At 44.3% G+C, this 15,824-nt stretch overlaps 1 protein-coding gene across 1 annotated transcript in view; it reads right to left on the bottom strand.

Annotated features, from left to right (window-relative positions):
* PTH1R (parathyroid hormone 1 receptor) overlaps positions 1-15,824 on the bottom strand; it is a 183,658-nt gene that overhangs the window by 49,579 nt on the left and 118,255 nt on the right. Inside the window, exon 2 of the mRNA XM_060782697.2 lies at positions 14,278-14,380. Coding sequence (XP_060638680.1) covers positions 14,278-14,380 — 103 coding nt within the window. The remainder of the gene's footprint in view (positions 1-14,277; positions 14,381-15,824) is intronic.

Raw genomic sequence — 15,824 nt, 5'->3', positions numbered from 1 at the left:
CAAAAATCACACAGGAACCCAATGTATTGTTGATGGCAAGATTTTCCCAAGGCTCCGACTCCACCTGCTCTGTTTCGCTATCCTCTGTTTCTGCCAAGAGCTTCTTCTCCATCCACTTTCTATCTCTGTCTTCACTATTGCATTAACATTCCCCTTTTTGTTCTCAGGCTGATTCTCCACATGGTCCCAATTTAGCTCAAAACTCTCGTTTCAAAAATTAGAGCTTGCTGGCAACAAATTCTTGTTGGTTTACGTTTGGCCCCTGAGAAAAGGACGGAGGTGGCCACCAGCGCTTTATGGGCACGCGGGGTCCCTTGCTACATACATCATGCGCACAGAGGTGGAGTCGGCAACGGTTTAATGAGAAGAGGGGCTTGCCGCACCACCCCCTTGCGCAGACACAATCGCTTCCATGTGGCTACCCTTGACTACATTGGGTTCCTGGATCCTTTCCTTCTTCTTACGTAACAGAGGATTACTCCCTTGTCTTTCATTCCCTCTCTTTCCCAAATCTCCTCTCTTTCCATGGATTGCTTGGCTTCACTACTTCCAGTAGCTGCTGAGTATGCATGCCCAGTGTGGAACACATCTCACCACACTAAAACAGTGGATGTGGCTCTTAATGAGACATGCCGCATTATCATGGGGTGTCTGCGCCCTACACCACTGGAGACATTACACTGCTTAGCCGGTATTGCACCACCTCACATCCGCCGGGAAGTAGCAGCCAATAGTGAAAGGACCAAGGCAGAGGCATCTCCAGCTCATCCCCTGTTTGGGTATCAGCCAGCACGGCAACGACTTAAATACAGACATAGTTTTCTAAGATCTACAGAGACATTCGCTGGAACACCTCAGCAAGCGAGAGTCCAAATGTGGCAGGCTCAAACCTAGAACCTCAACCAATGGCTGCTACCAAATGAGAGACTCCCCCGTGGACACACAGAGGACTGGGTGATTTGGAAGGCGCTGAACAAACTGCATTCTGGCACCACAAGATGCAGAGCCAACCTTCAGAAATGGGGCTACAAAGTGGAATCCTCGACATGCGAGTGTGGAGAAGAGCAAACCACTGACCACCTGCTGCAATGCACCCTGAGCCCTGCCACATGCACAAGGGAGGACCTTCTTGCAGCAACACCAGAGGCACTCCAAGTGGCCAGATACTGGTCAAAGGACATTTAATCAACTACCAAACTCACACATTTTGTATTTTGTCTGTTTGTTTGTTTGCTTTGTTCTGTTAGAAATGTAGTATAATTGACTGGCTGCCCTGATACGAGAAATAAATAACTACTTCCAGTCTTCGGCCCCATAAAATCCAGCCCCAGATGCAGTCTCATATCTCCTGTTCACTCAATATTTCCAATTTTAGTCTTTTTCGCACCATTATCAACATTCCTGTTATAAGTGCCTTGGGACAGAGGCCAAAAATGTTGCATTCATCCCTACGCAAATATCAGTCCACTTTTGGCCACTGTGCAATGGTCATCTCAAGCTCAAGGTTACATTAGTGGAATTTCACAAGTGTAATCATTTCATTAAAATCTATTCTTAAGGTGCATCCACACTGTACACTGAACACAGTTAGATACTATGCCGTTGTGCCTGGGGGCTATAACTCTTAGTGAAAGAGACATAGACGTGACATCTTTCCCCCAGGGGATTGCTTCTTGCCTTCCTTTAGAGAACTGGAACTCCCAAGGAGCAAAACACTGTAGACAACTCAAAATAGGTTTTATTGTTCACAAAGAGTTATCCCTTTAAGGCAATAAGCTGGAAGTTTCAAAGGGGTAAAGGAAATATACATTACAGTCTCTGGTTGTCTTGGGTCCAAGGAGATTTCGCAGCTGTTTCCTCTTTTCTCAATGGTTGTGAAAGTCAGAACAAACACAACCCCCAGTCCAATGGCCTATGTTGAAGGCACAGAGTCTTCCTTTTGATGCCAAAGGACCGGTTTCAAGGCGCTTGGGTCTCCTCAACGTTGTCCAGGTTGATCTGGACATGAAGTATGAGTCCCAAGGGTAAAAACCTTAGAATTGGTGATGAGAGGTAACTTAATTAAGGGCTTGAGAGCCAAGTCTCTTTCTCACGTCTATCTGATAGAAAGTTTGATGGTAGAATGGAAAAGGAAAAGCTCTGCCCTCCTCCAGGAAGAGGTAGAGCCAAGCAATTAGGCTGAGGAAGCAATATAACTGGTGCAAACAACATTGATTGACAGCTATAAATAACCAATCAATCCAACTATACATTTACAAACTAAGCAAGTATGGGCATGTTATACAGGTTAAACCTTTGCACTTTAAAGTTCTACACACAGGAGGCGCCACTCGCGCCGTCACAGATACCACTCAAACTGCCATGGCGCAAATGTTATGGCATACTGGGATTTGTAGTTTGGTGGGGCACCACCAGCACTCTTTGGCAGAGGATGCATTTTCCCAGTTTCTAACAGACCTCACAACCTCTGAGGATGCCTGCCACAGATGCAGGCAAAATGTCAGGAGAGAATGCTTCTGGAACATGGCCATATACCTTGGAAAACTCACAACAACCCAGTGATTCCGGCCATGAAAGCCTTCGACAATACATGGAGGATAAATACATTGCATCTGCCAGGATCTCATAGCATTTACTTATTTATTGTGTCAGAAGCGAATTGAAGGAACAGTTATAAAGTATTTAAAAACACAAAGTTATACTAAATGTCCTTTGACCAGTATCTGGCCACTTGGAGTGCCTCTGGTGTTGCCACCTTGTACATGTGGCAGGGCTCAGGGTGCATTGCAGCAGGTGGTCAGTGGTTTGCTCTTCTCCACACTCGCATGTTGTGGACTCCACTTAGTGGCCCCATTTCTTAAGGTTGGCTCTGCATCTTGTGGTGCCAGAGCGCAGTCGCTTCAGCGCCTTCCATGTTGCCCACTCTTCTGTGTGCCCAGGAGGGAGTTTCTCATCTGGTATCAGCTACTGATTGAGGTTCTAGGTTTGAGCCTGCCACTTTTGGACTCTTGCTTGCAGAGATGTTCCTGCAACTATCTCTGTAGATCTTCAGAAGCTATTTCTTGATTTATAGCATTGGCATGCTGGCTGATATCTGAACAGAGGATAGCCCGTTATGCCACTGCCTTGGTCCTTTCATTATTGGCTGCTACCTCCCAGCAGATGCCAGGTGGTGCAATACCAGCTAAACAGTATTATTTCTCCAGTGGTGTAGGGCATAGACATCCCATGATAATACAGCATGTCTCATTAAGAGCCACATCCACTGTTTTAGCATGGTGAGATGTGTTCCACACTGGACATGAGTACATAGCAGCAGAGTAGCAAAGCGCAGGGGAAGATGTCTTCACTGTGTCTGGTTGTGATCCCCAGGTTGTGCCAGTCAGCTTTTGTACGATATTATTTCTTGCACCCAGTTTTTGCTTGGTATTTAAGCAGTGCTTCTTCTAAGTCAAAGCATTGTCCAGAGTAACTCCCGGGCATTTGGGTGTGCTGCAATGCTCCAGTGGGATTCCTTCCCAGGTAACCCCCAGAGGTTGAAATGCTTGTCTGTTCTTAAGATGAAAAGCACAAGTCTGCATTTTAGAGGGATTTGGAATCAGCTGGTTTTCTCTGTAATCGCAGTAAAAGGTAAATGTTTCCTCCTGACATTAAGTCTAGTTGTGTCAGACTCTGGGGGGTGGTGCTCATCTCCATTTCTAAGCCAAATAGCCGACGTTGTCCGTAGGCACCTCCAAAGACATGTGGCCGGCATAACTGCATGGAGCACAGTTACCTTCCCACTGGAGCGGTACCTATTGATCTACTCACATTTGCATCTTTTCGATCTGCTAGGTTGGCAGAAGCTGGGGCTAACAGCAGGAGCTCATCCCACTCTCCGGACTCAAACCGTTGACCTTTCAGTCAGCAAGTTCAGTAGCTCAGCAGTTTAACCTGCTGCACCAACGGGAGCTCCCTGTAATAAGCAATAAAAGCACCTAAAGCTTTGGAAGATTCTGTTCAACCATGTCAAAGCTCCCTGCTTGAGTGGTGATGGCATGATCATCATTATAGATGAAGCTCTCTGTCCCTTCTGGAAGTGATTCGTCATTTGTGTAAATGCTAAACACTGATGCAGCAAGCATGCAGGCTGGCTGATCTTCTGAACTGAGCTATGGTGGTTAAAGTGGTGTCAAACTGCATTCATTCTACAGTGTAGATGTGCCCTTGGAAACACGTCTTCCCATTTGTTTTCGCACGGACTCTGTTGGGTGCTTTCCACTATCTGTCTCTTCTTTTTATGTTAAAAAGAACCAGTGGCATGAAATGAGACTGTAAAACGACGATCCGATTCCATAGTTTAATTACTTTTCATGCAAGTGTCAATTTCCTTATTATTAAACATGATGGGAGAATTGTTCAATTTGCGACTGTTCAACCAGCGCACTTTGTTTTCTTGGTCATATCACAATGTGTTCATATTTCAACACTAGTTTGAAACAAGTGTTGGATAGCAGCTGGCGGCTTCCCTATCAGTGAATCCACTCTGGCGTTTAGTCTGAACTTTACAGAGCTAACCTGTCTCCAAAATAGGTTCATGTATCCTGGTTACCTTCAATAAACTGTTGGGTAATATGAATGCCACTTGACGGTGAGGTGGATCAGTAATTGGCTAAATGGACGAACCCAGAGGGTGCTCACCAATGCTTCCTCTTCATCTTGGAAAGAAGTGACAAGTGGAGTGCCATCAGCAGGGTTCCGTCCTGGGCCCGGCCCTGTTCAACATCTTTATTAATGACTTAGACGAAGGCTTAGAAGGCAGGATCATCAAGATTGCAGACGACACCAGATTGGGAGGGATAGCCAATACTCCAGAGGACAGGAACAGGATTCAAAACGATCTTGACAGATTAGAGAGATGAATGGCCAAAACTAACAAAATGAAGTTCAACAGTGACAAATGCAAGATACTACACTTAGGCAGAAAAAACGAAATGCAAAGATACAGAATGGGGGAAGATGCCTGGCTCGAGAGCAGCACGTGTGAAAAAGATCTTGGAGTCCTCGTGGACAACAAGTTAAACATGAGCCAACAATGTGATGTGGCGGCAAAAAAAGCCAATGGGATGTTGGCCTGCATCAAGAGGAGCATAGTGTCTAAATTCTAGGGAAGTCATGCTACCCCTGTATTCTGCTTTGGTTAGACCACACCTGGAATATTGTGTCCAATTCTGGGCACCACAATTCAAGAGAGATATTGACAAGCTGGAATGTGTCCAGAGGAGGGCGACTAAAAGAATCAAGGGTCTGGAGACAAGCCCTATGAGGAGCGGCTTAAGGAGCTGGGCATGTTTAGCCTGAAGAAGAGAAGGCTGAGAGGAGATATGATAGCCATGTATAAATATGTGAGAGGAAGCCACAGGGAGGAGGGAGCAAGCTTGTTTTCTGCTTCCCTGGAGACTAGGACACAATGGAAGAATGGCTTCAAACTACAAGAGAGGAGATTCCATCTGAACATGAGGAAGAACTTCCTGACTGTGAGAGCTGTTCAGCACTGGAACTCTCTGCCCCGGAGTGTGGTGGAGGCTCCTTCTTTGGAAGCTTTTAAACAGAGGCTGGATGGCCATCTGTCAGGGGTTGATTTAAATGCAATATTCCTGCTTCTTGGCAGAATGGGGTTGGACTGGATAGCCCATGAGGTCTCTTCCAACTCTTTGATTCTAGGATTCTATGACTCTATGACATTACTTGAACTGCCCTGGTGCAATGCTAGTGCAATTCTATGGGATTCTGGGATTTGTAGTTTGGTGATGCGCCGGCACACTTTGATGGAGAAGGCTCAAGTCCATGTAAAGCTACAACTTCCAGGTCTCCTTAGAATGGAGCCATGGCAGTTCAAGCGGTGTCAAACGGCACTCATTCTCCAGTGTAGATGCACCAACAACAGGCGCTAGATTCCATTCTGGAAACGCTCCATGCCATGGAACCCTCCAAAGCCACTTCTGAGCATTCTTGTGCCGTGGCTTTATATTCTTTTAATTAACCATGACTTCATCCCGGCATCTCGTTAATTAAAACTAACAGGATGCAGATTGCAGGCGAAGCAGACCCGACAGCTCTTACAAGTTTGGGAAAGCAGTCGGAAAAGAACATCCAGGTTTAGGTCCCGCGTTGTTTTGAAAGCTGCATCGGTTCCGGGCAATTTCTCCTCTCTTCATGACATTGAGAAGGAAATTTTTCGTGGGTGGTAAACTGAGCTAGGGTGCATCTACACTTTGCAATTAATGCAGTTTGACACCACTGCAACTGACATGCTTCCATGCTATGGAATTTTGGGATTGGTAATTTGGTGAGGCACCAGCACTCTTTGGTAGAGAACCTGAACACGCAGGTTCGCAGCTTGGGAGTGATCCTAGATTTATCGTTGAGCCTGGAAACTCAGGTCTTGGTGGTGGCCAGGGGAGCTTTTGCACAATTAAAACTTGTGTGCCAGCTGCGCCTGTACCTTGGGAAGTCTGACTTGGCCACGGTGGTCCATGCTCTTGTTACATCCCGAATAGACTACTGCAATGTGCTCTACATGGGTCTGCCTTTGAAGACTGCTCGGAAACTTCAATTAGTCCAGCGATCAGCAGCCAGGTTGCTCACCGAAGTGGTGTACAGGGAGCACACAACTCCTCTGGTACACCAGCTTCACTGGCTGCTGATCTGCTACCGAGCACAATTCAAAGTGCTGGTTTTAACCTTTAAAGTTCTAAATGGTTCTGGCCCAGACTACATGTCCAAACGTATCTCCTACTATGAATCATCACAAAGTTTAAGATCATCTGAAGAAGCCCTGCTCTCAATCTCACTGCTATCACAAACGCAATTGGTGGAGACGCGAGACAGGGCCTTCTCAACAGTGGCCCCTTGTCTGTGGAATTCCCTCCCCAAAGACCTCAGATTGGCCACCTCCCTCCCAGAGGCAGCCGTAGGTAATTTTCAATAGTAAGCAAACAGTATTTTGGCGCCCACCCCCCAACCAATCACTGATATATATTTTCTGTTCATTGTGGGAGTTCTGTGTGCCGTATTTGGTTCAATTCCATCATTGGTGGAGTTCAGAATGCTCTTTGATTGTAGGTAAACTATACATCCCAGTAACTACAACTCGCATATGTCAAGCTCTATTTTCCCCGAAGAGCACCTCAAGAGCACCCCTGTGAAACTGCAACTCCCAGGATTGCATAGCTGAATGTGAATGAATGCAAAAAGGAAAAGGAGTACAAAAAGGCCATTGCTTTTCTGGGCTCCCTCTCTGTTGTTGTTGAATTTTGTGTACAAACTTATTGCATTTGGAACCAATTACATTTTGTGCAACACTTGGCATTTTGTGCAAAGAATGATTTCTATTAGGTACAGAAAGTACTGTATTTTGGGCAAAATGCAATTCTTATTGGCCTAAATTCTTATGGCCAATCCAGTTAGTAGAGTCATTGAATCAGTTGTGGATCAGGGAGTCAAGTGTGCCGGTAAATCCTATTGATTCAAGTGTTGTCTCTGTAGAGATAGCAAGGTGCTTGTTTATAAAGCTATTGTCCTTCCAACCCTGCTGTATGCCTACGAAACGTGGACAGTCTACAGATGTCATATGCAACTCCTGAAACGATTCCATCAGTGTTGCCTTCAAAAAATCTTGTAAATGTCTTGGGAAGACAGGCGGACAAGGCCTTCTTCCCAAGACATTTGCAAGATTTGCAAAATATCAGCGTGCTGGAAGAAGCAAAGACCACCAGCATTGAAGTGATGCTCCTACACATCAACTCCGCTGGATTGGCCATATTGTCTGAATGCCTGATCACTGACTCCCAAAGGAGTTACTCTACTCCCAACTCATGAACAGAAAGCAGAACAGACCTCACTACCTCTGAGGATGCTTGCCATAGATGCAGGCAAAATGTCAGGAGAAAATGCCTCTAGAACATGGCCATATAGCCCGAAAAAACCCACAAGAACCTAGTGATTCCAGCCATGAAAGCCTTCGACAATACAGAAAACAGAATGTTGGTGGATAGGAAAAGAAATTTAAAGATGGGTTTAAAGTTAACCTTACAACTGTGGCACAGACACCGAGAGAGAACTGGGAAGCCCTGGCCCTTTACTGCTCTAACTGGAGGTCAGCTGTGACCAGCAGTGCTGTAGAATTTGAAGAGGCACGAATGGAAGGCGAAAGAGAGAAACGTGCCAAGAGGAAGGTGCATTCAACTGGGACCGCCTTCCACCTGGAAACCAGTGTCCTCACTATGGGAGAACATGCAGGTCAAGAATAGCGCTCCAAAGTCACCTACGTACACAACGCCAGGATACCGCACTTGGAGAACAATCTTACTTGGACAATGAGGGATCGCGTAAGTAAGTAAGTTGGCTGTCTCTGTTACGACCACTTTCATAGGGATGTTTTCTGCAGAATACACCAAGTGGTTTCCAGTTTCTGAATTACTATTCCTAACTTTTGGAGCTAGCGTGCCAGGTCAAGTCATTTTGCAAACTCTGCATCCAATGCTCATGGAGCAATCTGCCTGGAAGCTCTTTCAAGAGCTGATTGTGCTTTCAGCTTAATGCACCACCACAATGTATTTCCTTCCCTTCATTGTCCAGGTCTCAGTATTTTCCTGGAACAATAATCCTACTCCAAGAATTGAGTTGTTCTTGCGAGAGTCTTCCATTCTGTGACTTTGGCACTGAGAAAGTTTGCAAATATGTGGTCAATCACTTCTGGATTTTCTTAGCACACAAACACTGGCTTTCCAAACAGATTAAATGCGAATAAAAGAATTTCACAATACCCAATCTTTTCCTCATTTGTATATTTTGCAAGGGGGAGGTGCACTACCTTGTTTTGGGTTGCAGAAGCTGAAGCTTTCACAAGAAAGAAACCAAAAGTCTTACAAAAGAAATCTATATGAGTGCCAGGAATTACCTGCAAAACTGTCCAGTTACCTGGATTTTTTTTCAAAAAAATTAGTAAATGGGTCAAAAGTGAGAAGTTATGGCTATATAGCTATAGGATCCTTTCCATCTGCTCACCAGACGGAAGTGAACTGGAAAAAAGTGATGCCCACAACATGCCTCAAACCAGAGGTCTCTTCCAACTCTTTGATTCTTTGATTCTATGTATTTTCCTAATAGCGCTGCAGCAGCATTCGTGGCTTATCGCACAAATGCCAGCACTGGAAGAAAGTGCTTTCTGCAGCCTAAGGAATAGGAGTCCTTTATGTAGAGAAAAGCATAGCCTTAGAACATCATTTCTCAACCTGAGGGTCGGGACCCCTGGGGGGGGGGGGTTATGAGGGGGTTACAGAGGGGTCATCAAAGACCATCAGGAATTTTTTTGTTGGCCATGGGGGTTCTGTGTGGGAAGTTTGGCCCAATTCTATCACTGGTGGGGTTCAGAATGCTCTTTGATTGCAGGTGAACTATAAATCCCAGCAACTACAACTCCCAAATGTCAAGGTCTGTTTTCTCCAAACTCAACCAGTGTTCACATTTGGGCATATTGAGTATCTGTGCCAAGTTTGGTCCAGATCCATCACTGTTTGAGTCTACAGTGCTTTCTGGATGTAGGTGAACTACAACTCCCAAATTCAATGTCAATGATCACCAAACCTTTCTTGTATTTTCTGTGGGTCATGGGAGTTCTGTGTGCCAAGTTTGGTCCAGATCCATCATTGTTTGAGTCCACAGTGCTCTCTGGATGTAGGTGAACTACAACTGCCAATGTCAATGCCCACCAAACCCTTCCGGTATTTACTGTTGGTCATGGGAGTTCTGTGTGCCAAGTTTGGTCCAGATCCATCATTGTTTGAGTCCACAGTGCTCTCTGGATGTAGGTGAACTACAACTGCCAATGTCAATGCCCACCAAACCCTTCCGGTATTTACTGTTGGTCATGGGAGTTCTGTGTGCCAAGTTTGGTCCAGATCCATCATTGTTTGTGTCTACAGTGCTTTCTGGATGTAGGTGAACTACAACTCCAGAACTCAAGGTCAATGCCCACTAAACTCTTCTGGTATTTTCTGTGGGTCATGGGAGTTTTTTGTGCCAAGTTTGGTTCAATTCCATCATTGGTGGAGTTCAGAATGCTCTTTGATTGTGGGTGAACTATAATTCCCTGCAAATATAACACTCAAATGACAAAATCAGTCATCTCCAACTCCACCAGTATTCAGATTTGGGATATTTGTGCCAAGTTTGGTCCAGTGAATGAAATCACATCTTGCATATCAGATATTTACATGACGATCCACAACAGTAGCAAAATTACGGTTATGAAGTAGCAACAAAAATAATGTTATGTTTGGGGGTCACCACAAAATGAGGAACAGTATTAAGGGGTCGCGGCATTGGGAAGGTTGAGAATCTCTTGCAAACTGGTTGAAATGTGTTTGAGATAATATTATGCAATCTGGAGCATTTCGAATCATTGTTAGGCAGCTGCCGTTGCACACTTCAACCCTTGTGTGATAATCTCTTACACGCTGGAGCAGGTTCATCACCTCTGTGATACCTGAGTCCCGAGAATTGCGGAAATCACTGAAAGCTGAATAAACATTGAACATGGCCAGTTTAGATGTGCATAGAACAGCGTTTCTGAACCTGGGGGTCGGGACCCCTGGAGGGGTCGCAAGGGGGTATCAGAAGGGTCAGCAAAGACCATCAGAAAACACAGTATTTTCTGTTGGTCTTAGGGGTTCTGTGTGGGAAGTTTAGCCTAATTCTATCATTGGTTGAGTTTGGAATTTGATTGTAGGTGAACTATAAATCCCAGCAACTATAACTCCGAAATGTATTTTCCCCAAAATCAACCAATGTTCTTATTTGGGCATATTGAGTATGTGTGCCAAGTTTGGTCCAGATCCATCATTGTTTGAGTCCATAGTGTTCTCTGAATGTTGGTGAACTACAACTCCAAAACTCAAGGTCAATGCCCACCAAAACCTTTTAGTATTTTCTGTTGGTCATGGGAGTTCTGTGTGCCAAGTTTGGTTCAATTCCATCACTGGTGGAGTTTAGAATGCTCTTTGACTGTAGGTCAACTATAAATCCCAACAACTATATCTCCCAAATCACAAAATCAATCTCCCTGCAACCCCACTAGCATGCAAATTTGGGTATATTGGGTAGTTGTGCCAAATTTGGTCCAGTGAATGAAAATACATCCTGCATATCAGATATTTACATGACGATTCATAACAGTAGCAAAATGACAGTTATGAAGTTGCAACGAAAATAATTTTATGGTTGGGGGTCACCACAACATAAGGAACTGCATTAAGGGGTCACGGCATTAGGAAGGTTGAGAACCACTGGCATAGAAGGCTAGGAGGGAACGTTGAGTTTTGGTGACGTGTGTTTGGCTATAGCTCAATTGAGAGGTGAAAAGGACAGGAAAAACCTCCCCGAATGGCAAGGGGATTCCAAGAGGTGTTAATTGGACCTTTGGGCCAATGCAACCGTGAACCCTTCCGGATGTAGTTTGGGTGGGTGGGTACGAAAGGGAAGGTGTTTTTCTTTTCCTTCTGAAAAGCCCTTGTTTTTCCAGAAGGATGTTTGTGCATTACAATGAAGACTCAAGCTCACCCCACAGCTCCCATAAGGGTTTCTTTGGGTGGGTTGTTGAAAGTGCTCTCCATGGTTTCAATAAACACCAGCTGTGAAATGGAAGGGGGGACTGAGACTTTGTCTTCCTCTCGCACACAAACACAAACGCACTCCCTACAAACTCTCTCCCCCCCTCCTCCCCCGGTACATCTGGTGCCAATTAAAAGAAGCTCAAAATAGAAAAGAAATGAGAGAGTCTGAACCAACCTGATCCTTATGGTGGGAGAAGAGCCCTGGGGAATTCTGGATTTGAGCCCCCGCCCCGCCCCCGGATCACCCACTTGGATCGATGTGTGTGGGAGGAGGACAACAACACCCAGCCGAAGTAAAGCATGCAGGCAAAAGGGCTTTCTTTGCGTGGGCCGCTAACTGCATTTTGAGTTGTAGACAATGGGTACATCAACATTATAGATGTTGGGAATCAGCCTGTGTTTGTGTTTCAGGATCCTGATGTGGGAAATGATGAGGTAAATGATGGTGCCGAGGATGAGGTACAAGATTGAAATTTTCAGGCAGACAATGACAGAAAGGCCCCAGTGAAAAGGGCAGTTTCTCATGAGAATATCCCTGCTGGGCCTAGCAATGATGGTTCACTCCCTCTCTCTGTGAGCTCTCAAGATTTGGGTTTGGAAAACAATCTGACACCTGGGAATTTTAATGAACAGCCAGATAGGGAGCTGAAGAGTAGGGGGCTGCAGATTAGCCAGGGTTGACAGCAAACTCAATGTTTACGTCGCTTTGAAAGCCTTCGTCTGATAAGGGGTAAATGTGGGGAAAGCGAAACCAATTTCTGAGTTTTGGGATATAAGGTTTGCCTCAAGGGGAAACCTGTTAGATCAGGCATTGTTTGGAAACCAAGTTCATGTGCCATGGAAATCCTATTCAAGGGGTCTTGTTCCTGTGGAGTTTTTTAGCCTTTTGGATTGTCTTTGCATCCTGTTTGATTCCTGTCTGGATTAATGCTGTCTTGGATTGTTTTTATCTTTTGTGTGGGCATTGCTTTGTGTTACTGCTTTTTATGGACTTATTACTTTTTACTTTTTGGAACCTTCTTATTTTCTTACAAGCATTTATTTCTTCTAGCTATTTACTAAGCTTCAATAAAAGAAGATTTGCTTCTTCACTCTTCGTGTGGTGTGTTTTAAAGTCAGAGGACTTCCTGACCTGAGTGTAACAACAGAAGTAATGCAGTCTTTGTTGTTGCTTATTCATTTAGTCATTTCCGGCTCTTGGTGACCTCCCGGACCAGCCCAAGCCAGAGCTCCCTGTCGGCCGTGGCCACCCCCAGCTCCTTCAGAGTCAAGCCAGTCCCTTCAAGGATGCCATCCACCCACCTTGCCCTTGGTCAGCCCCTCTTCCTTTTTCCTTCCATTTCCCCCAGTATGAAAACAAACAAAGCAAAACAATAAATAAACAAACAACATCAATATGAACTTATAATAAGTAACCAATTAGTAAGTAAATTAGAAACAAAATAAAACAATTAGTTAAAAAGCATAATAAAATCCCATAAAATCCCATCAGACACATTTACTTCTAATACTTCTTTCTACCTCTACTATCTTCTAAAGACCGGTTTCTTCCATAGAAGAATTATAGTCATTACTTAACAAACGGTTTGCCACATATAGATCTTCCTTCATTTCTCCTTTGATCTGTAAAATAGCATTAGCAAATGAAAAGAACTTATTTATCAAATCCATGGATAACACTGTGTAACCCAATTTGAATAATTTACTTTTCCTGATTTGAAAGTGTGGTCCTTACTTTGAAAGTAAGAAAGGAGATTCCATCTGAACTTCCTGACTGTGAGAGCTGTTCAGCAGTGGAACTCTCTGCCCTAGAGTGTGGTGGAGGCTTCTTCTTTGGAAGCTTTTAAATAGAGGCTGGATGGCCATCTGTCGGGGGTGATTTGAATGCAATATTCCTGCTTCTTGGCAAGGGGTTGGACTGGATGGCCCATGAAGTCTCTTCCAACTCTTTGATTCTATGATTCTATGAGTTGTTCTACTCCAGAAACTTCATTTTTGTGGCTGCCACAAACTAGGTTGAATTAGTTGAAACTCAATAAGATACTCATTGAAAAAAATATAGCAAAATGTGCTGCAGGTTGTTGTTGTTTATTCATTCTGTCACTTCCGACTCTTGGTGCTCTCCTGGACCAGCCCAGGACAGGGCTTCCTGACAGCCGTGGTCACCCCCAGCTCCTTCAAGGTCAAGCCAGTCACTTCAAGGATGCTATCCACCCACCTTGCCCTTGGTTGGACCCTCTTCCTTTTTCACAGCTTCTGCCAACCTAGCAGTTTGATAACATGCAAATGTTAGTAGATCAATAGGTACCACTATCGCAGGAAGGTAACAGCGCTCCATGCAGTCATGCCAATGGCCACATGACCTTGGAGGTGTCTATGGACAATGCCAGCTCTTCAGCTTAGAAATGGAGATGAGACCATCCCCCAGAGTCAGACACAACTGGACTTAATGTCAGGGGAAAACGTTTACCTTTACTTAGCTATGCCACTAAGGTATTTATGTAACGAAGCAGCACATACAGAGTGAGTTCTAGCCATCCTCTTCTTTGGTATTTGACTATTAGCTTTCATTTTTTGTCCAGAGTCATCAGAAGAGCAGATGTCAACAATGACATCAACCTACCTTGCACTTTGGGTTTGGCTTTCAAATGCCGCTCGCACTTGGCCTTGGCTTTCCGCAGCAAAAAGACCTGTTCCTCCACGGTCAAGACGTCATCGTTATCCACCTGAAAGAAGAGAAACAAACAAGGTCAAGCTCACACTTGTTGCCATAGACTTTGTGAATGGGAGGAGGCAGGGAAAGGATCTCACCAAACATATGCAATTCTGACCATTGTTTTTGGAAGTTCTTAATGTAAATTCACTTGCTGGAATACTTTGTTTTCATCTATGCTTTGAACCACCATTTGGTCATTGGGATCTCCATGCATAAGGATCTTGGAGCACCTTTGAGACTCATAAGGTTTCGTAGACTTAGGTTCTGTCTAGTTAGAGACTATAGGTGCATCTACACTCTAAAAATAATGCAGTTTGGCACTGCTTTAACTGTACTGCTGAAAGCTTTAGATACTTTGGTATTACTTTAACAAGGTGCTTAGCTTTCTAGCTTTCTCTACCAAAGAGTGCCGATATCTCACTACACTGCTAGAAAACTCTGGGATAGGATTGCCATAAATCAGACCTCAGTTGAAGATGCACACAATATTATTATTTATTATTATTATGAACAACATCAAAAAGCATAACCAACTATTCATTTGTGTACTGACATAGAGGACCTACTTATGACAATCCGCATAACAAACAATTCATTGATGCACTTATGACAATCCTCATAAAGATTTCCTCCAAACACCCACAGTTATATATTGCTGTGTATCAACCAACCTATTCTAGAAGCTTGTATTTCTACCAGGAGCAGGTCTTTCGCAAAGCCAACGGCTCTTAACTATCCATTTGAGACCATAGGGTTACCATCCGTATCCGTGCCCTGTTTATCCCACTAGCTCAATAGATATCTTGAGCAATGCTCAATCTATTTGCCCCAAAGGAAATGGCAAAATGATGCTTCTGTTTGATGTTTTGTCTTATGTCTTTTATAACAGGCTGTGTTTTTAATTTAATTTTAGTTGTTAAGTCATAATTTGCTTTTATATGTTGGGTTGCCAAACTTCATTACTTTTTTTCGTGTCAGGAGCAACTTGAGAAACTGCAAGTCGTTGCTGGTGTGAGAGAATTGGCTGCTTGCAAGGACGTTGCCAAGATGTTTTGATATTTTACCATCCTTGTGGGAGGCTTCTCTCATATCCCCGCATGGGGAGCTGGAGCTGACAGAGGGAACTCACCCATGCTCTCCTCATATTCGAACCTCCATATTCTTCAGTCCTGTTGGCACAAGGGTTTAACCCATTGCGCCACCAGGGGCTATGAGTGTATGAGTTACTATAGGTGTATTGTTGTTGTGTTTCGGCATTGAATGTCTACTTTTATGTTGGGAATCCACCCTGAGTCCCTCCAGGGAGATAGAGCGGATTATAAATAAATAAATAAATAAATAAATAATTATTATTATCTGAAACACAACAAGATGACTCCACAGCAAACAAGGTCACTCTGCTGGTTGTTGTACTGGATTGTACGTCGGACACTACCCAAGCGTCTAGGACTGTG

Source organism: Anolis sagrei, chromosome 6 (assembly GCF_037176765.1).
Source record: "Anolis sagrei isolate rAnoSag1 chromosome 6, rAnoSag1.mat, whole genome shotgun sequence".
Classification (NCBI taxonomy): domain Eukaryota; kingdom Metazoa; phylum Chordata; class Lepidosauria; order Squamata; family Dactyloidae; genus Anolis; species Anolis sagrei.
This window is presented reverse-complemented; position numbering and strand designations above follow the sequence as displayed.